The sequence below is a fragment of the Perca flavescens genome, chromosome 1, assembly GCF_004354835.1.
Source record: "Perca flavescens isolate YP-PL-M2 chromosome 1, PFLA_1.0, whole genome shotgun sequence".
Taxonomy (NCBI): Eukaryota; Metazoa; Chordata; class Actinopteri; order Perciformes; family Percidae; genus Perca; species Perca flavescens.
The window spans coordinates 6,871,585-6,899,016 of NC_041331.1; the positions used below are offsets into that span (position 1 = coordinate 6,871,585).

Sequence of the window (27,432 nt, forward strand, 5' to 3'; positions counted from 1 at the left end):
CATTGCAGTCAGACTCAGGCTTTAAAGCAGTGCAACAACAATGCAGAAACGCTGGCCAATCAGAGCAGACTGGGCTATTTCGGGAGGGGGCTTAAAAAAACAGGCGCTCCAATAGAGCGTCTCATACAGAGGGTGAATACAGGTGCAGCAGCCATGGGCAGTATGAGAAAAATAAAGTGTATTATGAACATTAAAGCATGGAAACATGTTCTAGTACAAACACAAAATACAAATATGAATCTGAAAACCGTATATAATAGGTCTCCTTTAATTTTCATGCTGCAGCCAACTGGAAACTGAACACAGTTCTCTGTCTACATTATCGGCGTATACGTGTTTACAAGCCTCTGACCGCTGCCTCTGGTTTTACTGGAATAGTGCTCTAATAGAGCCAAATTAACCATAGGCTGTATATTGTTAGCAGTAATCGTTTATTGACCGAGTTCCCACTAATGGGTCTAATTTATGATCTGATTTGTATTTGTTGCCATTTGTGCTGCATGAAAAAAAAACAGTAGGCAACTATGGACGTGCCCGCATCGAATTGTTTCAATAATTGTGGCCAAAGATGTCACGGTAGGGCTGGGCGATATGGACCAAAAGTCATATCCCGATATATTTCGGCTGAATATCGATATACGATATATATCCCGATATTTTTTTCCGCAAAGTGAGAGCAAATGTTCAGTCAAAGCCAAAATCAAATATGACATGTCACAAGTAGTTTCATAGAGACAGTTGCAAAATCAAATACATAATGAACCGGTTTCTTCACCTGGTTCATGATTAAATGCTCAGCTGTTCAAATAACAATAAAATGTAAACCTAAATACTGTATAACAGGAGTACCTTTTTTGAAATCAAAGCTCCATATTTGTGATTCGTTCCAAAGGTCAATTAAGCTTTTGATATTAATATAATCTACTTTGTTCAAAATGTAATGCCTCATGCCTGTAAGCCTAGGTTTATAGTCCCATTCTTCCACTTGATACTGCTTCCACTTAAGTAAACTAAAAGATGAACTATCGACTACAAAACAAAGAAACTAATTAATGTGTTAATACAAAGAATATTTATTATGATCGGTTCACAGATCCAGAGTCCAAACGGAAACTTCACCCTTCTGAACTAAGAGTTTCTGCTTCAAGGTGAAGTTTAAAACAGACTGAAATGTCCAGGCTCATTCCTCCACTATTTATTTCTGTATGTATTTATGCGTTACATGTAATTTTAACGGGCACTGAGCTCCAGATCCTGCAGCCGCAGACGGTCTCTGCTGCCCCGCTGTAGCTTCTCTCCGTCCGCCTGCCACCGGCAAACTTAGTGGAACTTTCCGCCCGATATCGACATACAGGTCGTCCTGGACTACGTGTAAGATCCTACCGATCACCACTCTGTCTTTGGCTGGTCCGATCCGGATCAGCGGGGACAGCGCAGCAGCGAGGCGAAGCCGTGTTTTTGCCCGGGGGAAGAGACGCTGCGGCCGGCCACGGAGCTCTCCGCCTCCCGCTGCCGCCGGAGCTCAGGTTGCTGGTCGAAGGCGGCATACATAAATCATAAAACACATTGTCACCTGTTAAATGTTATTCATTGCTGTTTGTTCTTTTCATTTCCTCTATCGAACATAATTAAGCAGTACAAAAGTGCGGCATCTTTAGCGTTGATCTGAATGCTTCGCACCCCTGTTCCAAGATGGCGGCGGTTTTGACGTATGTTTAGAACCTCAAGGCGACATCTGTGTATATATCTATGGGAGCAAGGATCACATTTGAACTATATCGATATATGCGATATGGTCTAATTCCATATCTCATTTAAAAATATATCGATATATTTTTTATATCGATATATCGCCCAGCCCTATGTCACGGTGAACAATATTATCACGATAATCTTTAAACTTACTTACTTTATACTTTTTTTGTTTACTTCTTGTATGTCTAAATCAGAGATCTTCAATAGGGGGTCCGGGACCCCTAGGGGTCCTCAGAGTTACTGCAGGGGGACCCCAAGTTAATTTCCTTCTTTGTTTTTTTTCCAAAAGTTAGCAAGAATGAGCTCAACATATTATTAGGGAAGATAAATCGGCCTATTTGTGATTTGTTTTTAAATGTACACATTGATGACAGGCTTACTGGCCTGTAGGTAAGGTAGCCATCCACAGATACAGTTAAGCTTAAAGCGGAACTCTCGCCAAAATGCAACCTAGGGTCTTTTCGTGAATGTACCTGAGTCAAACTTTCGTTTAAAAGCATATTTAGGACGGAAGCGCCATTTTTAAGATTTACCGTATTCTCGTTTTTCGGTCAAATGGCCTTTTGAATGGGAGTGGTAAAGGGCACTTTTATGCTAGCCTCAAAATCGCTATTTTTAAAACACTAAGAAGGCTCGACACAACGTGAAACTTTGCTCTAGGTATCACCAGGGGCTCTACACCTTAAAGGACAATTCCGGCGCAAAACAAACATAGGTTATTAACTGATGTGTACCTACTCTGTCGTTCTCTGGGACATGTTTTCATGCTAATCGAATGAGTTTGGAGCTTTGACGAGGCTACTGCGGACCGCTGGTTAGCTTACAATGCTAGTATTTGGGGCATAGGGACACTCAAATTAAATCGTTATTTAATACCACTAAAAAGGCTCGAAAAATCCGGCGCAAAACAAACATAGGGGTTATTAACTGATGTGTACCTACTCTGTCGCTCTCTGGGACATGTTTTCATGCTAATCGAATGAGTTTGGAGCTTTGACGAGGCTACTGCGGACCACTGGTTAGCTTACAATGCTAGTATTTGGGGCATAGGGACACTCAAATTAAATCGTTATTTAATACCACTAAAAAGGCTCGAAAAATCACTACGCCATAACGTTAGCATAATGAGGGTCCCTAAATGTGAACCGAAGCATTGGCAACATTGTAAGTGTACAGATAGTTTATTAAAAAAATAGATTATAAAGACAGTCACGTTCATGTTTACTTGCAGGAGCCATCTTGGAAACCAGTCATGACTAGTCGAACACCGTGCAATGTGGAATCTCCATAGACAGTATGGGAATCTCAGACTCATTTGCACGGCGCTCGTTTTTCGACTAGTCATGACTGGCTCCCGCAAGTAAACATGAACGCTTAGCATAATGAGGGTCCCTAAATGTAAACTCTGGGTACACAAACAATGTTCTCAGTGCTTTCGTTATTATTAAGTCATATGAAACGTGTGTTTCATATAGTAACAAAATATGGTTTTTATTACATTAGTGTACAGTGTGTTTCATTTTGCAAAGGGTCTGAGGTGTTCTGCTAATTGTGTGTGTTTAAGTAATCGAAAAAAAAGTTATATAATAATATAGTTATATTACAGTGTTATTGTAAAGCTGCTGGACCACCGTGTGTGTGTTTGTTGAGACTACGCACAGTGAGCGAAAAGACAAAGATTTATGCTGATGTGTGTGTGTGTGTGTGTGTGTGTGTGTGTGTCTCTACAAAGGAAGGAACAAGCAGAGGGTTTGCATCCCCTTCTGCTCGACCAGGCCCGTCTGTAAAGACCTGTGTTCAGAGTGCAGGAAGACAGAACACACAGATCCAACAACTCTTTCACACAATCAAAGAAATGACGGTAAACGAACGTGCGCTGCTGGTGGCTTGTTTGATCTGTGAATTCAAAGGGAAAAAAACTAACATCCTGCGAGGATGATCGCAGCTCGCTGGGTGTCAAGTCCCCTTCATGTCAAAACACCTGTCGATCGGAGCGTTTTTCTTTTACTTCCAGAGTTCCTGCTGAGCCTTGTATTCACTCTCAATTCAGTGCGCAGGATAATTGCAGCTCTAAAGTGTAGATTAGATGCTGTCAGTGTGGATTAAAAGCAGGGCCAGCACCATCATTTGTTGGCCCAGCTGTCACCTGCGGCTGCAGCTTGTACTCATGCATCTGGCCCTAGGAGCTGCTCATTGTCCCAGTGAGCACCGCTGTTTGCCCCCCCCCTTGTAGTATTCAATTATTTAATTATTTAATATTAATATTAATATTATATTGTTTCCTATTATTTAATGTATACTCTGTATGTGAGCTGTGTAATATTTTGCTGCTGCAACACCGTTATTTCCTATTTTTCAATAAAAATCAATCTATCTTTTCCCTTTCATTTCAAACACCATCAAACTCAAACCTGATCTTCATTTACCGTATTTTCCGGACTATAAATCGCTTCGGAGTATAAGTCGCATCAGTCAAAAAAATGCGCCACGAAGAGGAAAAAAACATATATAAGTAGGGTTGGGCACCGAGAACTAGGCTGGGGGTAAACGATTATTTATTATTAACGCAAGTTATTCAGCTACACAATAGCACACAGAACAACAGGCTGAATAGGTGTCCGGTATGTTAACGTAACACATTAAGTTATTCAGCTACACAATAGCAGGCTGAATAGGCTAAATGAACATAACAAGCCAGCGAGTCCAACAAGCAAGTTACTGGTAAGCAAGTTCACCAAGCTCCCGACCTCATTCCACATCAGCATATAGTTGTCACAAGCCTAGAGCGCCCTATCGGGGCTGTAGACAGTAATTATTTCATGCTTAGTTCTTGTCAGTCTGTATGAATTAACATTTAAAAACATATTAAATTATATATATTTTGATATACAAGTTGCACTATAAGTCGCAGGACCAGCCAGACTATGGAAAAAAAGTGCGACTCATAGTCCGGAAAATACGGTAAGTGGCAAGGTGAAGTTTCATCTAAGAAAGTCTTCCGCAACAAACATTAATCTTAAAACACTTTAGTAGTCTATCAAATTAAAGTATATGTCATAACACTGACATGACACTGTCATAACCATGAACATGAAGGACCCTTTATGAACGTTTATGACTGTTGTCATTGCGTGTCACTTTGTACTCCCCGACACGCTGTAATGTTTCACTTACTATGACCGCTACTGCTGTCATTAATAACATAGTCTATATCCAAGACGTTCCACTTCCGGTATTGCTCCGGTGCCACCTGAAATTCCGCCGGATGTCCCTCCTTTTCGGCCGGATGTCCGTTACCTTCCTCTTTCTTTGTGTTGGCGTTCTAAACTGCTGTGGATTTCTGAGGACTGTGGTTAACTGCTCCTCAGATGTCTACAGACTATCTGTCCAAACTGAGTTTTCTGTTGCACAACTAAAACAACTTTTGAACGTTACACGTGTTCCACCAAAACAAGTTCCTTCCCGAGGCTATTTTGCAGAGGCACCGTTGCTGCGTCCGGCGCTTAGCACCGCCCATGACGATTGTGATTAGGGCTGCCACCTCTTAGTCGATTAGTCGATTAATCGGTCGTTTTGGTCTTAGTCGACTAAGATTTCTTTAGTCGATTAGTCATTTTTTATGCTTATTCATGCTTAATTACTTATTTCCAAGAAACTTCTGAGCACATTTATGGTAAACGCAAGATTTAAAGTGGTGCTTTCGCAGGATTAATTGTGGAGAAACTCAGTTTTACAGATGGTTAATTAACTACATTTATATTGTGCTTTTCTAGTCTTAACCACCTCTCAAAGAGCACAGCTCTGTCAATTAAATCAACTAATCGATTAGTCGACAAAATCCTATAAGTGTTAGTCGAAATGCCAATAAACCAGAGCACATTTTTCTCCCATCCCAGAATGCTGTGGAGGAAGGTCTGGCAATGCGAGACTTTTATTAACATAACATTGTGTCAAAATTTGAACAATAACGTTGGGCGGCAGTGGGCTTATTTTCTAGTTATCAACCGCTAAGGAAAAATCCAGCAAATAGACGCCACCTTAGGATACGCGAAAACAGGTGATTTAACGTCACCGCTCATTTCACGGTGTGCACCCCCACTAACCTGGAAAAAGTTTTAAACAGTAAGTGAATAAAGCGTCTCCCACAGCGGGTAATCAGAGGGACCGCAGGGTTTGCTAACGTTAGCTTCTTGTCTCATTGGGGGTCTAATAAACAGTAAATTCAACAAATTCTGTGCCCATAACGCTATTTTCCAAGCTACTGTAGCTGTCATATCTCACGGCACCAGCGTGAGTGCGGTTTTCATAAAACGCTGAAGCAGAAGCGGCGGTCCGCCGCTAAGAAATGTACGAATATAGCAGAAACACTGACATATGATGCTTCTGAGAAATGATTGCAAATAAAGTAAACTGTTGCTCATATGGAACTACACGCCCTTTTCACTTACTGTTGACAACTTCAGCAGTAAGTGAAAACTTGAGAGAACTTCTCCCTCCCCGTACCTAACACACATGAGACAACAGACATGAGATTGATATCAATCTTTCATTGCATCACATTCACAGAGAAAGGGAATGTGAAGTGTCCAAAATGTTGAAAAACATGATCTTAAGGATGTAACAGCAAATGACTTGATGGCCCAGACTGTCAAGATATACAGTGGAACCACACACACACACACACACACACACACACATACACACCACTGTCCTAGAAAGGCTCTGGCAGCCAGAATGGGTTCATTTCTCCACTTGGAGTCTGCTAATTTTATCCAGGCTCTGACCCACTTGGTGCCGATAACTCTCCTACTGCTGGCAGCACTTGTAGTACAGCCTTGGACCACACACACACACAAGCTCACACACACACACAGCCATAGAGTACCAGTCAAAGGTTTGGACACACTTTCCCATTAACTTGAATGAGAAAGTGTGTCCAAACTTTTGACTGCTACTGTACACATACACACACACACACATTGACATACACACACATACACACACACACTCACACCTGAACTGGGAGAGGGGCAGTATGAGTCTCGATTTAGATTTGCCATGTTAGCTAAATGTATTTATTAAACTACTGAAAGGTAAAGCTTTGGATTATGATTGGCATGTATTTATATTTTGTTTATTTCATAGGGACAGATTTGTAGACAAAACTGGTCTGATGCAAGTATCATAGCAGCATCGTAGCTTGTTGTAGCATCAGTAGCAATGGTGCAATTGATGTGGCAAAGTGGCAAGTTTTTTGTCAAACTATGTATTTGCAATGCGGCAGTCACTGTTGAGTTGACACCAAATGAGCTTGGCACGGCTTTACCGAAGAAATGGGTCGTGTAACACAATACTAAACTATACCGATGTGAATGGAATTGTCTCATCCCTTAATCTTTTAAAAAGTCGAGTTCTATAGTGGATTCAATTGTACTCGGTGCTATGGATGATATTGCTGTGTTGCTCCCCTGTATGGATGATCATTAGTGAAGTAAACATGAGGCCAGCAGCACAGAGTGCTAAACTGTGATCAAGTGTGCGAAAAACCCAAGAACACTGTGAAATTCATTTGATTCTAAGGGACTGCTGTCACCGTGTGCTCTTGTTCTTTATAACATTTTGTTTTTAAAGTAGCCGTATTTCCTAGGGGTGTTGAAAGTAATCATTACATTAATGCATCGCGATGCGGACGGCGACGATTCTGCACAGATGCAGTGACAGAACATAATCGATTATTGCCTACTGATGTTACTTGTTGATTTTCCAATCGCTGCTTTTTTTTTTTTTTTTTTTTTTTGTCGCCTGCTGTGTTCAGACTTTTTTAGAGCAGATACAATAAAAAGGGCAGTTCATATATATATATATATATATATATATATATATATATATATATACACACACACACACACACAATTTCAATTAAGTCAAATCTTGAGTATCGAATAAAAAAATTGAAATGTCGATACTGCCACGGCCCCATGTCACGTCCGGTCGGCTTGTCAAGCGGAAAAAACACACGTGTTGAAGTTCTGCAAGTCAGTCAACCTTCTGTAACTTAGCTAGAGCCAGTCAAAAGATAGCATGGCAACTGCAGATGCTGTAGACCCATCGACAGAACTTGAGCCCCCTCCTATTTCACTGAAGTGTGTGAAAGTGTGGAAGTATTTTGGATTTCCAGTGAATTATGTTGACAACGTTCGCATTATCGACAAAAAAGCCACAGTTTGCAAGCTCTGCTATGTGCATGTACCATATTCTGTGTTTACCATTGCACATTAGCACTTCTGCTTATAGCTTTATCCCAACAAAACCGCACGGTTGAATTTCAGCCTGCATGCACGTTTTGTAGCCTAAACAGAGCAGCTTATATTAGTTGTATTAGAGAGAGCAACAACAGCCGACTGCCCGAGTCACACTCTTTGCTATCGGTCTACTCAGCTGCTGCTGTTCATGTTATTGTTACATTATGTTGTTAATAAATGTTTTAAATTTGACAATGTAATGTGGTACATTGCGAACAAAGGTCAGATATTATATTACATACAAGTCTAGTCTAAAAATGGCATAGCAACCTGTGCTTTAAAAACAAAAAAATCAAGAATCGAATCAAACCGTGACCTTTGAATCGTAAATGTAATTGAATCGAGGATTTGGAGAATTGTGAAACCCCTAACATATATATATATATTTGTAACTGCTTGAATTTGTTGATGAAAACCATGCAGCAATATATAATAATATTGAGGAGGTGTTGCATCGAGATGCATCGGGATACTCAATTGATTTGAATCGTTGACAGGATAATGGTAATCGAATCCTGAGACCAGTGAAGATTACCACCCCTATTTGTTAGACAAATGATACCTTTCAAACATTTGGCAATTTACCAAGACACAATTATTTTTTTCATCTCAGTAACATTGCAAAAATTGGACCCATCCTATCATTTTGTGATGCTGAAACTGTAATCCATGCATTTGTGTCTTCCCGACTCCATTACTGCAATGTCCCATTTTCTTGTCTTTCAAATTGTGCCACCAGAAGGCCTTCAAGTTGCTCAGCTAGGCATGCCATATATTTATTTTTTCAGGATAAGTTTTGATACTTTAGCAATCACATCAATTTGCACGTGAGTGGTACTATTCATCAGCGCTATTTCTCCTGGAGGCCGCATGCAGGCGCATACGCTCTCTTCTCGCTGGGAGCAGTTGATGAAAGACGCTGGCGCTTGGAAAAAAACCCGATATGTGGACACAGTTCCTTAGTTATCATGCTCTCTGCCAATCCGGTTCCTGCTTCTAAAGTCTCTGGTGATCAGCACTTATTAATCCTTACATTCCATATATGACACCTGATGTTCCTGTTGACTCTGCCACACAGCACTAGTCATGATGACTCATGTCTTGTTTCTATTTTGGGTTCTCCCATTTAGTAGCTCCCTGATAATGGTGTGCTGTTCACAAAGCTGCAAATCTGGCTACTTTTAGCTGGGCTTTGTTTGTGCTGCGGCACCCATCATCACCGTCTGCCAGCTACTTTACTAAATGCATCCTAAAGGAAGACCCGGTACTGTAGTTTTGTTTCAAATGTTGGCAGGAGGGCTGCATAGCACAGCTACAATCTGAAAAGCTCCAAATCCTCTTTTTGGGGGGCTATTTCCTTCCATTCATAGTGTATGCACAGTGACTGCAGTTGTGGTTGTTGATTTTAGTCAAAGGTATAGTGTATCTTAAAGGGACTTTACCAACGCACCATGTGTAGAGTTGATGCGTAGAAGACTGGAAAAGCCTTAGGAAACAGAAGAATTATGAAACACCTGTCCCAGCCCCCCCCCCCAAAGAAATAGCCAGAAGTAGGTGGTTGCTCCCATTTGGGTTTTTCTAGTGTATTCTTGGTTATTCAGAATATCATTGATGAATAGAAGAAGCAGACTGACATGAAAGTGGGTTAATTAGAAAGTAGTCCATATCAACGACGTTTCATTGCTTGCCGGAAATTTTGCCGGATGTCCTTTTAATTTTCGGCAGGATGTCCCCCACCTTCCTCTTTCTTTGTGTTGGCATTTTAAACTGCGGGGCATTTATGAGGGTTATGGTTAACTGCTCCTCGGATCTCTGCAGGGTAAATCCAGACAGCTAGCTAGACTATCTGTCCAATCTGAGTTTTCTGTTGCGCAACTAAAACAACTTATGAACGTAATCATGTTCCACCAAAACAAGTTACTTCCCGGGGCTATTTTGCAGAGGCACCGTCCAAGACGATTATGATTGGTTTAAAGAAATTCCAATAAACCAGAACACGTTTTTCTCCCATCCCAAAATGCAGTGTGGACTAGCCAGACCTTCCTCCACAGTTCTGTGGAGGAAGGTGTGGCAATATGAGACTAGTCAGGGCGGCTGTGGCTAAGTGGTAGAGAGGTCGCCTGCCAATCGGAAGGTCCCTGGCCCTGCAGTTCCATGCCGAAGTGTCCTTGGGCAAGACACTGAACCCCGAGTTGCTGTGCCATCGGAGTGTAAATGTGTGTGAATGTTTATCTGATGAGCAGGTGGCACCTTGTACGGCAGCCACGGCCACAGTGTATGAATGTGTGTGAATGGTGACTGGTTCCTGTACTATGTTAAAGCGCTTTGAGTAGTCGTTAAGACTAGAAAAGCGCTATATAAGAACAGTCCATTTACATTTAGTCAGAAAGTAAATTGTGACACATAATTATAAGAACTACTGAACCGGGAAAGGGATATTTTTTTTTCCAGTTGTAATCAGTCAGTGACTGACCTGCAATCTGAGTTTTCTTCCTAACTGGCCAACTGCCCTAAATCTTTCAGCATTAGGCCACTGTTTGTGCACACAGAATTTTAATTCTCTTTCAAATCTGCCGGGGAATGGTGTCAAAGTCCCAGTCCTCTGTTTGACACACCTTTTTAAACCACGCAGGGTCAATAGTATCACTGCTCAATCAAGTGTTGACTGTGGAATGTATTAATATCAGTTTATTAACTGGAGCAATCGTTTACCTAAGCGACTAAATCCATATCACAAATGCAAATCTCTCACTCACACTTATTACGATGTGAATTTATAAAGAGAAACTGATCAACAATTCCTTAATTTTCTTTTTCAAAAAGGACATTGCTTGTTTAAGAAAGGTTGGATAAATGATCTGACATCTGAAACCATGCCTATCATTCACTATGCCCCATCAAGTTATTTATTTTCCCTGTAAGCAAGGGTGAAAGTAATTAATACATTTACACTCGGTACTGTAACACAATGTTTTTTCGTTTACTTGTACTTTTTATCATTAATTTTAATTTTAGTTTTTATTATCTCAAATATTGCACTTTGCTACATTTCAGCTTGCATGTGTTACAGAGTAAAAACAAAAGTTACACGTTCTTTAGACAAGCAATGTCACTTTTTTAAACAAAAGTACTTTACAGTAAAATATTGTAGTATTCTCTCTAACCTGATGGTACACTAACTATATTCATGATTTGTCATATGACACATTTCTAACAGTGATATGGAACTGTGTGTAAACATAAAGGCGTTCATAAAGAAACTAATATGGTGCCTCCCCTTGCTTGGCTTTACACAAGAGCGCTTTTGCTTCTCAAAGTCTTCTTTCTGGGTGAAAAGAATAGCAGTATTCATGGTCATTATGATCAGTTCATTGGTATTCTGCGGATCCGGCAGAATTTTCCCAGATTCTTTTTTAAACAAATTAAAAAAAAATTAAATAGCACTCAGAATGTTGAGACATCTCCTTCCAAAGCTAAAGCTATATTCTGCAGATTTTCATTCCGGATCACTGAAAGCTGAAAAAAAAAATCTGCAGATTGTGTTTGGGTCTGCTCATAAGTTACATTAAACAGAAATGTACCATATTGATACTAAATCATTTCCCCACGGTAACCACTGTAGAACCACTACTAAATGTTTGGACTACAGTTAAAATTAAATTCAAACTGAAATTGGATCTTTGCCAATATTAGTCATAAATTAGGGGGGGGGGATTTCCACTTCATCCAGCATGTGCTTCTCATAATATGGTACAGCTCAGCTGAACTTGATGGGAACCAGTCTGTACTCAAGCTCAACAGCAGAGAGACAGATTGGGACGATGATGATGTCATCTAAGTCCTTATGCCGCATGCAACTGCCGGGACAAGGTCATAGCTGTACTGACATATGGCTACATTATACAACATATATGAGCCCACAGAATCCCTTACTAACTCAACATCCATGCACCAACTTCACAAAGTGTCCCCCAAGGACATTGTCATTCATTAGTTAATTGTGAATATCAAGTAAAGCAATACCGCCCAGTGTGTGGGTGTGTGTGCAAAGCTGCAGGTGATTCAGGCAGCCCTGGATGTGTAAATGAGTGTGATCGAAAAATCTAAATAGATTTAGATTTACTGGTGTAAGTTACAGTGTTTATTTCGGCGACACCGCTGTCGTGAATGTGGACAGATGTGTGCACGTGCATTATGATTACATTACTCAGGATCAAAACTTAGCGAGTCCACAATTTTGCTAACAAAAGCCAAACATCAAGCCAGTGCAACAACACAAGACGTAGCCAACCTAGCCAGCCAGCTATTATTACCGGCTCGTCCAGCAGCAACATGGCCAGCTCGGCTCGCCGTCTGACTTGCAGTCTTTTATTTCGCAAATCCCTCGTCGATGGCTAAAAGCCCATCCAAGATTTTCTCTTGTTCGGTCACTCCTTCCTTTTCTCTTCCAAGCTTCCACAGTGGTGTAGTCTACGTGATACGCAGGTACACACAGTATAACTAATAAAGCTCAAGGATTTCCATACACCCACTTAAAAATGCCCAATGACACACAACAACATACTGTACATACATACATTTTTTTCTTTGCATAGGCTAAATAAAAGTATTTCAGCTGTGAATTGGTGCATAAATGATAAATAAATGTATCAAAATGCAGGAAATGAAGTCTTTGATGCTCAAAATTTCCCTGGGGGTGGACACCCAGACCCCACTGCCCCAAAGTCCCTTTCTGGCCCATACATATACAGTACAGAATACCCACTACAATACATTAGACTACACCACTGCTTCCTCAGTGTCCTCTTCAGTCTCTTTGCCTCTGCCGTGATGTCCATAGAGGCTGCTGAAGCCGGTTCCGTCGCCTGCTGGCTTCGCTCCGGTTCCAAAAACTCGTATTTCTCAGTCCTCCATAATGCTCTCTGTGCTCTCTGTGTGCAGCTACTCAGTGAAAAGATCAGCGGGGCCGAGGGGACCAAGCTGGATGAAGACTTCATGGAGATGGAGAGGGTGAGTTCAGAGCAGACATGCTCTCATGGTGGATGCATAGTGTCACACATGGCAGTGCAGGGTTATTTTTATATAGTACAAGCAGGAGATAAGAGCTCCTAATAGGGCTGCACAATATATGGTGTTGTTTTTTATCGCCATCGCAATATCAACTGGCGCAATAATCACATCGCGAAAGGCCGCGACACATGGCTAAAGACACTCTAATCTCGCTAAAGAGATTTTTTGTTAGTTGAAAGAAAATATCAGCAGGCTCAGATTAGTATTCTAAGTGTCTGACAACATTATGGAAAGGATGCCTTCATAGATGGCCCTTTAAAACCTCTTTGAGACCTTTCTGTTTAACCAGAAACTGCTCTGAAGCGCTAAACCCACCAGACTCCATTTAAAAAAAACAATACTTTAAGCGTGTATAGAGCCAACATATTTTCACATGTAAATAGGTAAACTATGTGTTTATTTCAACCAAAACTAGAGTTGTGATGGTTGGAAAAGTGGAAAGACGACCCGAAACGGCTTTTCATAGTTTTATTTTGTTTCTGTCGACTTTGAATGAATATTTAATGATGCTAAAATAACTGTTTATTTACATGGAGTCTGGTTGGTTTAGCAAACTCAATTTGGCGGATGTTTTTATGTTTAAAAAAAGGATCTTACTCTTTACCAGAAAGGTCAACCTTTCCATAATGTTGTCAGACACTTAGAATAATAATCTGAGCCTGTCAGTGGCAAAAGGAGCACTTTTGTGAAGGTAAATACAAGCTGGACAATTGCCTCATTAACTTACATTGTAGCTTGTTTCGCCGCTGCCGACTGCAGCGATCTCGCGTAATACGGGACCAATGTCAAAGATTGTTGTTCCCATAAATCACTTAGACACAAAAACATAGGAAAATAAGTGAAAAAAAAAACGTAAAGTTACCCTTTAAAGGAACACGCCGACTTATTGGGAATTTAGCTTATTCACCGTAACCCCCAGAGTTAGACAAGTCGATACATACCCTTCTCATCTCAGTGCATGCTGTAATGCTGTCTGACGGCTCCAGCGGCATCAGGCCAGCACAGAACATGCAGGTGAATGGTTCCAGCAATCCTACTTCTCCGAATAAGTGACAAAATAACACCAACATGTTCCTATTTACATGTTGTGGTTTATAGAGTCACAGCGTGTACAAAAAACAACGTAACATGAGACACAGCCGTCTTCTAAATGTAAACAAACCGGGAACTATATTCTCAGGCGGAAGAATATAGTACTTGGGCGGAGTGATATGCTCGCAGCAAGCCTGTCTGAGAATATAGTTCCCGGTTTGTTTACTGTTAGAAGATGGCTGTGTCTCATGTTACGTTGTTTTTTGTACATGCTGTGACTCTACAAATCACAACATGTAAATAGGAACATGTTGGTGTTATTTTGTCACTTTTGTCACAATTCGGAGCAGTAGGCTAGTTGGAACCAGTTACCTGCAGGATCTGTGCTGGGCTAAGCTAATTACAGTCAGCATTACAGCACGCACGGAGATGAGAAGGGTATGTATCGACTTGTCTTACTCTGGGGGTTACGATGAATAAGCTAAATTCCCAATAAGTCGGCGTGTTCCTTTAACTTAAAGTTCTTCAATAATCTCCTCTGAACAGGATTTTATCTCTGTTTGGTTTCAGAAAAAAAAAACTATGATAGGCTGATAATCTTAAGGTTTTCATTTGGTCACACTACAGTACAATGGAGCTGACATCGGAGGATGCAGATTATGGTTGTTGTGAAAGTGCAAATAAACACAAAAATGTACAGGTACTCACATGAGAACGTAGCAGGGCCTAAATACTTTTGGGACTTATCAGCCACGAAAAGCAGGCAGGCAAGAAGCGGAAGAATCGATTCAGTACCGCACACACAACCGCACCGAGCCTACACATGCACCCCCTGACACCCACAGATTCTTCTTCCTTGGCCCGTGCTACACCCTTCTACCAAGTGGCATAAAAATCGACAAACAAATCACAAACAGACAATCTGAGCCGAAAACATAAACCTCCTTGGTAGAGGTAATTACAATTCCTATTAATGCATTTAAAACTAAGAGTGACAGATTGATTCAGTTTACAATTAAATGTTTTTAGTAAAGAAAAAAAGAAGTTTTGAATTATTTTAGCTTAGTAAGTGCATTATTGTGAATTGTAGGTGTGGGAGAATAGTTCACGTTGAAGAGTGTCATCACACTTTGGATGTGTTTTTTTTTGTGTTTTTTTATCAGCAGTCATTAGTATCGTCATTCACAGTTTGTAAAACATTGTAATATTCAACTATGAGCCAAGCTTGCCTTAGACAACTGAATCATGAACTGAATGTAAACGTTCAAATATCCTATAGAACCGGAATGTATTTACACATAACTGCAATATCTCGTCTCTTTTAACATTCGTATCTTGCTCCCATTAGAAAATTGAGGTGACCAACAAGTCGGTGTTTGACCTCTTGTCCAAAACAACAGAATACCTCCAGCCTAACCCAGGTATTAAAAAAAAAAAAAAAAAAAAAAAAAAAAAAAAATATATATATATATATATATATATATATATATATGTGTGTATATATGGATCCTATCTTATTCTGTGTATTCTATGTGCTGTTGTGCTGTATCTACCATCACAACACTGTCTGGCAAAATGAGTCAAGTGCGTGGTGTATTGATTGTTTTCCCGTGCAGCCTCTCGAGCCAAACTGAACATGCTGAACACGGTGTCTAAGATCCGAGGGCAGGTGAAGACCACGGGCTACCCTCAGAGCGAAGGCCTGCTGGGAGACTGCATGCTGCGCTACGGCCAGGACCTGGGAGAAGACTCTGTCTTTGGTACCCGTTCTCACATTCTCAGACTTTCTTAGAATAGTGGCCAGGGCTGCAGAGCAGTGTTGTTAAGGAAATACTCAGGAACAGCACAACTCATTTCACATACGTGAAGAAGATTCAGGAGACCTTGATGAATTACACAGGAGCATAAACGCTCAATTGAGAAGAGAATTTAGGCAGGCAGTATAGTTCAATCACGATGTGTTAGCGTGTCATGCCGTCCCAACTCTCCCCAGTTCCTGTCTTCCTGATGGAGTATTTCAACTTTTTTTTAATTTGGAGATTTTAGATTTGTAAATCTCAGCAAAACTCCAGACGCCTGCAAGTGTATACAGTCACAACTTCACTCATAACAAACTGTCAAGTCAGGCTTCATTGATCAACCGCACAGGGTCTCAAAATGAGACTCTGCACACATTTCTTTCCCTGAAAAATTTGAAGCAAAACATCGTGATGCATTTTCCATCCGAAGCCATTAGTTTGCAGATGTCACACTGTTTCAGAGAGTCCCGCAATGAAACTGATCCACAAAAGTATTGATCATAGAGCCTGGCGAATTTATTTCACAGTTGGGTGACTTGACGTCCCGAAATATTCAGGGCAGGCCCGAATTTGGAGCAGTTGTCCCAAATCCTGTCCTGTTTGTCCTGAAAATTAGACTAAACCTGAGAGTTTTGAACTGCTGATCGTTGTGAAACATGATTTAGGTGCTGCCCACAGATTGGCACCGTCCCTTGCCGACATGAATTATGGTGTAAAAGAGTCTCTTTTTATGATCCCCCTGTCACTGATAATTAATACTTAATCCAGCATTACACACACTTTTGCATCATGGAAGTTTGGGGTGTAAACATGGGTTCATGAAAATCCCCTCTATGCACATTTGAGAGTTCTGAACTGTTTAGTGACTGCTTACAGCTTAAGTGATTAATGCCGTGGAAAGCAGTTTATTTTTGGAGTCGTCGGGCAATACTTCCATACTAATCTTTCAGCATATTCTAATTCAAGGGGTCTGAGAGGAAACTAGACATCTGCACCTCCTCCTGGCTCTGTATTACTGGCAATTTCCACCGGTTGCGGAGCGGCTCCGGAAAGGCGGCCGATAGGTTTCCATTAAAGTAAATGTGTATATTTCCACTGACTGCAGAACGGCTGCGTTCCAACAGCAATACGCAGAGCTCCTATTTTTGCCGGACGCCGGAGAGCTCCGCAGCAATTCAGCATGATTCAGATTGTGTGGGACAGGAAGTCGAGTACAGAAACAAAATAAAATACACCGTGCTCACGGCGGATCATATTTCCCTGCACTACACCTTGAAAACACAGCACAGAGTTGTTTCCCCTCTACTCCTCTGGATGGAAACAAGCTGTTGTTGGTTTCGTGGTTATATTCTACGTGAATTCGCGAGATCTCGTGGGTCCTCGTGACTTCAGCTGTCAGTCATGGCCGCAGCGGAGCCGTTCCGCAACCGCTGGAAATTAGGAGTTAGAGCTGCAAAGATGAATCAATCATTCAATTAGTTCTCAACTATTTAATTAATCAGCAACTATTTTGATGAATCAATTAATTTGTTTGATAATTCATTTTGTATGAAAAAAAACCTAAACTTCTCTGACTGCAGCTTCTTAAATGTGAATATCTTCTAGTTCCTTCTCTCCTCTGTGACAGTGAACTGAATATCTTTGAGTTGTGGACAAAACGAGACATTGGAGGACGTCATCTTGGACTTTGGGAAACACTGATCCACATTTTTTTTTTTCTTGACATTTTAAAGAAGAGGTCTCTCTACATCAGGGATGCCAAACTCTATCTCACTAAGGGCCACACTGGAAAATATCAAATATCTTTGACTGGATTGTTGCATGTCTCAAATAGCTTTTCCCACTTACAGTTTGGTCCACTTGAAAGCCCTAAAAAAAAGACTGGAAAAATGTTCCCTAGCTATCATAGAGTTTAGTCAAGCAAACAATCATGATTACATTTTTAAGAGGCTCCCCGACTCACACCTGTTTCACAGGTTTGAATATGCAAACTCTCTGGGTCTGTGGGAATTTATGAGTCTCAAAGTCGGCAAATCTGCCAAATTCTGCTTTGAGTTTCGCATAATTACAGTCTGAAAAACTGTTTCCCATCCTTTTGGTTTGGCGCACAACAAGGCGCGGGCCTTGAGTTTGACACATGTGCTCTACACCAAATCCTGGAGATTTTTGCCTTCTACCCATAGCAGCTTCAAATAGGGAGAATGAGATATTTCTCTACTGACAATTTCAGACTTAGAATCCCATATTTGTAGGATTTCAAAAAGGTGGGATTTAAAAACAGACACTATCACAGACACACAGCAAACCTGTGAGGCTAGAACTAAGACGTGGCGCACATGTCCAAATGATTTCCGCATCATAGCGCCCCGCTGAGACGAGCACACAGGTTCACTGAAAAGATGTGCTTTGTCTCTGCGTCCTGCAGGCTGTGCTCTGGTGGACATGGGCGAGGCCATGAGGCAGATGGCAGACGTGAAGGACTCTCTGGACATAAGTGTCAAACAGAACTTTATTGACCCGCTGCAGACTCTACAGGACAAGGACCTGAAAGAGATCACGGTACGTTACAGCAGCCTGTAATTGAACTTATACAAGGTGAAAACACAAGCGGTGTGCCATTTCTAAATGTATGATTGGCTGGGTACACAAACTGTGCACTGTGAGAGACTAATGTTTGCAACACAGGGGAAACGTGACAACACTTCCAGGATGTGCTAAGAGCGGTAATCTGCTGTCAGGCATTGAATGTTACCTTCATTTCATCTACAGAATGCACGCAAAGGGTCTTAGGTTTTTAGTTCCAACCATTAATACTACACTATAAAAAATACTCCGTGAAAAGTAAAAGCCCTGCTTTCAAAAAAAAAAACAATTCTTAAGTCAAAGTACAAAAGTATTATTTAGAAATTGACTAACATCATCAGGATCAGAAGTATTTAAAGTCTCTTCAAGATGGAGCTACTTTTAACTACTTCAAATACACCTGGACAGTTTATAATCACATTTTACACTCTCTAATACTGTATTACATTTTGTTTGATCATATGTTTTGTAGATCAAATCTCACTCTAAAAAGTAACCAATAATCAGTCCTTCCAGAAATTTTTTGTTTTTTGTGATTGTTGTGGGCAAAAATCCTTGATTATGCAGCACGTTTTCTTAAAAAATGCGATGGAATATGCGGGATATTTATGCAAGTTTATGCGATGAAATTGCGGGAACTTGCAAAAACTGCGGTTTGATGAAAAAGATTAAAAAAGTGATTCCCCAACACCCTGCTTTTCTATGATTTCGCATAATTGGAAAATGGCTGCTCTTGTGTTAAGTAAACACAACATTTTTCAACTTTCTGCTAAGATATATGTGACTTTTCTGCAACGAAAAAGCGGGGATTATAAAATCATGCAATCCCCGCATATTTTGCGCGGAAATAGGCAATTTATGCGACGAAAGTGCGGCGTAATTGAAAAAGTGCGGCCCCAGCATAAATATGCAGACTTTGGCTGATTATGCATTGAATTATGCGATCGCATAATCGTGTTTTTCTGGAGGGACTGACTAATGGCACTTTTCCATTACTTGCTACTTGCTCGCCTCGACTCTACTCGCCTTTTTTGGTTTTCTATTATGAAAAAAAAGTACCTGGTACCTGCCTTCAGGTCCTTTTTTAGTACCACCTGAGTCGAGGTTCTGCCACTATGAGGACCAGTCACGCTGAGGCGGTACTAAAATCTGCAATGAAAAACGGACGCATATTGGTCGCTGCTCTAGTTGGGGGACTCGGGCGTTGCCTACCTACCCTAATGGTATAGTCTGCCCCTTGACTCACAGCTGGTCATTCTGCTCTTACTGATCCTGATGTGTTCATGAATCTTCTCTAAATTCACAGAGAACTTACAAACAAAGAACTTATGTTATACATTTTATTTATATAGTGCTTTTTTATGGTACTCAGACGCTTTACTTTTAGCACACTATGTTTGTGTGAGTTTCGATACAAAAGCTACATTAGAAGAATGATCCATTGCACAGTATGAAGATACATGTTCCTGTCTGTGTTTGCAGCACCACCTGAAGAAGCTGGAGGGCCGGAGGTTGGATTTTGACTATAAGAGGAAGCGTCAGGGGAAGATCCCAGACGAGGAGATCCGGCAGGCTGTGGAGAAGTTTGACGAGAGCAAAGAGCTGGCCGAGAGGAGCATGTTCAACTTCCTGGAGAACGACGTAAGAGAGCGTAGATCTTCTAAAGGAACAATAGACCAATAGGGAGTATTAAACATCTTTTAACCATGTCAACTTACCAACTAGAAACATGCGAATACCTAGAAATTAAATATATATATATATATATAAAATGTAATGAGTTACAGAATTGTGAAATCCTGCACAGCCAGCTGTTTACCATAAAGGGTAGATATATTAATATTAAATAAGTGAGAAATTTACAGAGCCCCCCTGGGGTCAGCTGAGAAAAAAAAAACTAAACCGTGCCCAGAGAATAAAAATCTGTTACCTCAGTTTTATAAACGTGCGCAAAGTTAGAAAGATATTCAAAGATTTGAACTTCTGGGATCAATTACTCTACAGCGAAATGTTAGGGACCGTCTACAAACTAAAACACCGAAAAAGAGAACAAAAATATTTATTAATTTAATGATTAAATAATGTAGTGTCTCCAGACTTACCTCAATTATAACCTGTCTCCTGCTAGTTGTACTACAGCACTTACTTTAATAAAATAAGTATATTCATAATTTTGGTAAATATGTTTTGCCAAAACAATTTAATATATGTCCTAAATCCAAAGTCATGTCTCCAAAACTACTCCGCACATAGAAGGTCCCCTGCTGGTTGTACTACAGCACCTTACCTTTCAAAAATAAGCATAATTTAATTTTGGGGAATATTTTTTGCCAAAAACATTTAATATTTTAATAATTAAATAGTCGTGTCTCTAAACTTTCCTCACAGATAATTACTCTTCTGCTGGTTGTACTACATCACTTACTTTTCAAAAATAGGCACAAGCATAATTGTGGGGAATATTATGCATATATAATAATAATATTATTATTATGAATCCATGACATTACATTTATTAAACCGAGGGAACAGATTATGAATCCGTGCGAACAGTTTATAAATCCGAGGGAACGGATTTTTATTCTGTGCACATGGTTTAGTTTTTTTTGGCTCCATAGAAATTCATGTGACATACATCAAAATAGTTTAGATGGAGTCAGTATAGTTGTTTTTGATTGGTTGGCAGGTATCCATTGAAATTATGCATCGGGACATTCTGAGACAGAGCCAGGCGCACCACACTGCCTTTTTTTGTTGACGCCTACAGTTTACAGTTTTCTGAAGCAGATAATGCAGAGCCGTTTGATACACACATTGTGAAGAGACATGCTTAAAAAGTAGGCATGATTTTATTTTACAATGCACTGACATTCAGTGTATACAAAGTCAGATTATTACTAGTTTTCAGCCCATTATAATGATACATTACAGTATTAAGTATGTAAGTATTATACAGTATTAAGGATAATGAGTTTTCTAAAGGAGTTATGTCACTTAGCTGGAGGGTAAGTGTGTGTGTGTGTGTGTGTGTGTGTGTGTGTGTGTGTGTGTGTGTGTGTGTGTGTGTGTGTGTGTGTGTGCGCGCGCGCGTGTGCCAACGGCCCACAGGTGGAGCAGGTGAGCCAGCTGGCGGCGCTAATCGAGGCGGCCCTAGACTACCACAAGCAGTCGGGTGCGATCCTGCAGGAGCTCAGCGGGAAGCTGCAGCAGAGGTGAGGGAGGGGCTGGAGGCCACACTGGTAATTACTTTACAGCTTTTCATCCCCTGTGTGAGAATCACAGACTCACTCTGAAAAAAGTAATTTCGCTCAGAGTGGCTGTGACGCTAAAAGCGTCGATGCAAGTGGTGTCTCTGAGCAGTAGATTTAGAAACTGGGGTGGCGTATGTACTTGAATGAGTGTGCTGAATGTGCTACAGCTTCCTGGCACTGACTCCCACCATGCAACCTACATGCTCTCTGTCGTTTTGGAGTAGTGCTGCAACTAGCGATTTACTAGCAAGGACCACGCCATCAACAAGATACGTATTAACGATTTTTTAAAGGTGCACTATGAGTTCCTGCATGGTTTTCAGAGCAATTTCATTCACCGACAAGATGGTTGGGGGAGGTGGTGGGGATTAGTGCGTCTTTTTCACTGAAATTAAGGCTGCTGCTCTAAACGCACCCCCTCCCCCAACCATCTCGTCGGTGATTGGCTGGAACATGGTTTGTTGTATTTTGGTGCACAGCCTGTGCCCCTAGTGTTTGTTTGACGTTTACAACCTGTGTTGTCTCCCGAGACCAGGCTTTTTCACAGTGTATTCAAGGCGGCAGGCAGCTAGTGGATCAAGGAGAGATGCCTACACATTTCAATTTTGTTCAATTAACACGCTTTCAAACATAACAATTTAAAAATGGAGACTACTGACGTATAAGATATCAAAAACATCTTTTTTTAGAGTTCATATTTTTTTACCCTGCTGTCTTCTCCCCCCAGGATATCCACAGCCAGCAGCCGGCCCAAGAGAGAGTTCAAACCAAAGTCTATCAGGAACAACGTGGACCTCCTGGACAACAGTCAGCACAACGGCCTGTCCTACCGCTCCTCGCTCCGATCCACCGGTACAGCTCACACAGCCCTGGCTTCATTTCACCTTTGCTTCTTTTTTTTCTGTAATGTTCTCTGTCAGCCCCATCCTCATTGTTTGCTTTGAGTTCTGCTTTTTTTTCCTGTTATGCCTTACAGATATCCAGATCCACCACGCAGTCAATGGGAAAAGTAGGTATCCCTTTATAAAGTGTTTAGGTGTGAGGCATCTTTTAGATCTTTTGAAACTGACAGTAAACATCTCTCTTGTTCCCCAACCACCAGTATCCAGAAAAGGCCTTTTTGTTTGTTTGCTGCTATTTGAGCCGTCCGTATGCTTTTTAATGACAATTGATTTCAGCTTCATAAACAGATGTGACTTACCAGCAGTTTGTCCTCATTTACAAAAGTGAAAAGCATAGCAGTTACCGCTGAAAAATTATAATTACAATCAAAAGTAAGTAATGTGGCTATTATATCACTAAATATGAGCTAATTGGTGTTATTTAAAACGGACTTTAAAGTGTTTCTTTCCCCGGGCCATAAGCACACTCAACTCCTGTACTGAACTGAACGACCCCACACGCCAATATGTGGGTCGACTGTCTTTTCAAGGGCCAGCCTACTGGGTCCTGTGCAATCAGTTCATTCATAGTTGTGCTTAACTTCATTTTTTTCTAGACTACATTCATCCAGGAGCACATTGCCGCCCTCTTCTGGTAAAAGTCAGGCAGTGTGGAGTGATACACTGTAGATTAAAGGGCACATTAGGGCTGATTTCTCCATCGTTCACTGAGTGTGCTCATTGTTTTTGTGTTGTCTTGTGCTCAACACCATCTCCATGTGTCTCTCCATGTCACCCAGCTGATCATATAACCTCTGTTCCTCTGACATGGCCCGAGAGCCCCACTACCAATGGCGACGCTCAACGTGAGTAACACACACCGACTCTGCAATCAGTCCTGAAAAGATTCATCCACAGACAGTTAACCAACAACAATTTGCTGATGAATAAATTCTGAATTGTCAGGCAAACATATTATATATAATAATAATAATAATATAATAATAATGCAGCTGGTTTCAACTGCTCAGATGTAAGCGTCTGGGTTTTGGACTGTCAGTCTCATTAAAACCAAACAATTAAAAAGTGTGAAGTTCATTCGTGATCTTAGAAACGTTAGTTTGGAACGAGGTAGACTTACTATCATTTTCCAGAGCTCTTAACCACATCTCAGGGTCTTCATCGGCAGATGAAGTACTCTCATTTGTCATGGAGATGTCTCCGTATTAGTACTGAGTAATGACAAATAAGGAAATCACCCGCTCAAGGTCCACTTACTATTTTTCTCGTATCTCACAGTCAGCATCAGTAGCTGGAGATGTCTCAGTTGTCATGGAGATGGCATATTAGGCTCTTTTCAGACATTTTATATTAACGATTAATTGAAAAAATGTATTAAAAAATAAATGAATTACTTGATAATGAAATGTCATTAGTTGCCACCTTAGTGTGTGTATATATATATATATGGATATATATGGATTTGTATTGCGATTCGATAGTATTGAGTATTGCAATTTTCTTTTCCTTCTTTAAACAACATTTTTACATCCATCCATACATTATGAGACATTTGTAAAAACTAAAATGTCAGTCAGTTTATAATTTCAGAGAATATCTTAGTTTTTTTCTCCTAAATTCTTCTTATTTCTCCATTATATATTTGTAATGAAGAAGATAACATGGATTTTCTGCTTTCTCTGTGTTTCGCTGGAAACCAATATGATGTAGTCGCTGTCAGCGGTAGCGTATAAACCAGGCTTGTGCAAAATTCAGAATTTCAGAATTGGCCTTCATTCAATTCATGAATTGGAATTTGAATTGAATTGACTCCGCCCCACAGGATGTTGAATTGGAATTGGAATTGGAATGACAGGAAGTGGAATTAAATAATGGCAATTCAAAGAAATTCCACACAGTCACACAATAGAAAGAATGTGTTGAATCTCACATACATTCAGTGTTAGGAAGGTTACTTTGGAAATGTAATTTATGTAATGTAATGTATTGCCACTGTTCATCACACCCCCAACCGGCCCGTCAGACACCGCCTACCAAGAGCCTGGGTCTGTCCGAGGTTTCTTCCCAAGAGGGAGTTTTTCCTCGCCACTGTCGCACTGCTTGCTCTTGAGGGAATTACTGTAATTGTTGGAATTGTTGGGGCTTTGTAAATTATAGAGTGTGGTCTGGACCTACTCTATCTGTAAAGTGTCTCGAGATAACTCTTGTTATGATTTGATACTATAAATAAAATTGAATTGAATTGAATTAATTGCTTACCCATATTAAATGTGGTTTGGATTACTTAATTTTGATTACTTTATCAATGCAAAGACATTTCCTTTTGATTTGATTAATTAAATTACACATTTTACCTCAGTAATACAACTAAATACAATTACATTAATTTTGTAATTTAATAACATAATGTCATTACACTTAACTAGTCACTCCTCAACCCTGCATACATTTTGTTCCAAAATATAGATCACTCTTTCAGAGAACAAATATTTATATTAATTCCACAATTGAATTGTTTTCTTGATTTACAATAAGTAATAAGAAAAAAGTGAGCTTGCATGCTTTTAAACACATATGATATCCAGTGTTGGGGGATTACTTGCCATGATATAATTGCATTTGGCTGTAACTGAGTAATGTAACACATTAATCTTACTGTTGTGACACTGTTGTTGTGAGTTGGTGTGTTTAAGCCCTTTATGAGCCATATGCCAGGCTCTTGCTGTGTTGCGCTACAGTAATGTAATGAGTTACTATCCAGAGAGAATAACAAGTAAGGTATTGCATTATGTTTTTTGTTTTTTTAAAGTGAATAATGTGTATTACACGTTCTTGAGTAGTGAACCCAACACTGATGATATCAAATATCAGTAGCATAATACCATCAAGAGATGGTTTTCAAAATAAAAGACTGTCTGTCTGTTAACTTACTTGTAGATGCCTTTTGAAATTTGAAGTAGCCTTGATGGAGCCACAGACTGGAGCACAAAATTACAATTACAATAAATCAAACTTAACTATTTGTTCTGTGACTAGAGCTTTTAACATTCATTGCTGGGGGACAACATTTCCTGTTAATGTAATCTGTACAAGTAGTTCAGACTAATATTGTTTATAGAATATGTAATGCAATCATAGCTGACATATATTGTAAAGCTTCATTGTTAAACACTTCACTTAAATTATGTACATGAATTTCTTTGAATTTTTATTGAATTGCAATTCTGCTTCCTTTAATTCAAATTCGAATTGTAATTCTAGATCCCTTTTTTGACATCAATTAAAATTCAAGAATTTAATTGGAATTTAGGAGTCATTCTCAATTTAATTCTGAATTGTGCACACGCCTGGTATAAACAGAACATATTTAGGTGATTCATTGGTAAAAATAAAAGAAATATATCGATTGTGGGGGGGTGGGGGAATTCCCCACCTCTAATATATACATTTACACTTCAGTGACATACCAGGTAGTAAAGGAGCATTTTGTCATCATCCCTGTGCTGATTTGATTCGATCATGTCCTAATGTCTCCCTGTGCTGCAGAGTCCGAGGTGTTGGACCAGCCGTGCTGCCGCTCGCTCTACGACTTTGAGCCGGAGAACGAGGGCGAGCTGGGCTTCAAGGAGGGCGACATCATCATCCTCACCAACCAGATAGACGAGAACTGGTACGAGGGCATGATCCACGGCGAGTCGGGCTTCTTCCCCATCAACTACGTGGAGGTGATTGTCCCCCTGCCTCAGTGAACGCCGGCACCTGGAGTCCTGCCCTGACTCCAAACGCCTGCCTCGCCCCACTCTGCTCAACTCTTTGGCCTCTGGCCTCAGCCCGACTCGGGACGCGACATGCACGTGGGGCCAGCTCAGCCCCAAGCTGGGAAAACAAATCCTGTCTTCTGATTTTCAAACCGAGCCAGAGAGGTAGTACTGTAGTTTGGTCCCAAACTGACTTAAGTTCAAATTTCCCAGATTACGTTGTTTTTCTCTGATGATATTTCTGAACCTGAAGCCAACTGAAACCCAAGCCATTAAGTGGGACGCTCGGCCTGGCTGGACCCTTTGTGTCCTTTGGGTCCTGACCAAGGTAAAAAAAATAAATGTCTAGCAGTCGTCAAACTCTGTAAGCCATCCTGTTAGCCCCTCCGATGACGCTGATCTGCTTGATCTGGGTAAACTGCCTGCCTCACCACAAGCCGAGGCTCATAAACATCTTTTAAAGTTCACCGCTGCACATCATGACCACATTTTTTCTAACTAAAAACGACCGATTTGCTTTCATTTGCATCATAGCGAGAGCGATTTGAAAAAAGAAATCAAATATCACAATATTTTGGACCAAATGCATCAATGTCGATATCACGGGCCAATATTGTAGGGTTGACTATTGTTGCTTTCACAAAATACTAACACAATGAGAGTTTTGATAAATAATCACAAATAATGTGGATACAATGACTAAGTGGGTAAAGGCAAATAACAGAACAGCTAGTAAGTCTAGTAAGTTTAGAAAATGACATCACTTTACTGTAATGCAGCCCAACCAGGAAAAGACAACACTTGTGTCATATCACGATATCCAAAATTGAAGAGGATATCTTGCCTCATATATCAATGTTGATATAATATCGATGTATTGCCCAGCCCTACATCATAGGAACATTATATGCCTTTCAGGATATTTTCCATCCCATTACATTGTCATATACAGTAGGTTCCCCAAAAAAGATAGAGGCCTT

At 40.4% G+C, this 27,432-nt stretch overlaps 1 protein-coding gene across 3 annotated transcripts in view; it reads left to right on the forward strand.

Annotated features, from left to right (window-relative positions):
* Window positions 1-26,781, forward strand: part of sh3gl3a (SH3-domain GRB2-like 3a) — a 50,676-nt gene extending 23,895 nt beyond the window's left edge. Inside the window, exons 1-11 of one of the 3 annotated variants that reach the window (XM_028585441.1) lie at window positions 3,501-3,616; window positions 12,999-13,067; window positions 15,508-15,580; window positions 15,776-15,919; window positions 18,384-18,517; window positions 20,024-20,182; window positions 21,650-21,753; window positions 22,520-22,644; window positions 22,769-22,801; window positions 23,474-23,539; window positions 26,241-26,781. In XM_028585441.1, the coding sequence (XP_028441242.1) occupies window positions 3,611-3,616; window positions 12,999-13,067; window positions 15,508-15,580; window positions 15,776-15,919; window positions 18,384-18,517; window positions 20,024-20,182; window positions 21,650-21,753; window positions 22,520-22,644; window positions 22,769-22,801; window positions 23,474-23,539; window positions 26,241-26,443 (1,116 nt within the window). In that variant the 5' untranslated portion in view covers window positions 3,501-3,610 and the 3' untranslated portion in view covers window positions 26,444-26,781. Of the gene's footprint in view, window positions 1-3,500; window positions 3,617-12,998; window positions 13,068-15,507; window positions 15,581-15,775; window positions 15,920-18,383; window positions 18,518-20,023; window positions 20,183-21,649; window positions 21,754-22,519; window positions 22,645-22,768; window positions 22,802-23,473; window positions 23,540-26,240 lie in introns of those variants that run through there. The other 2 variants (XM_028585432.1, XM_028585449.1) reach the window with 2 other exon arrangements.
* Window positions 26,782-27,432: the final 651 nt, after the last annotated feature.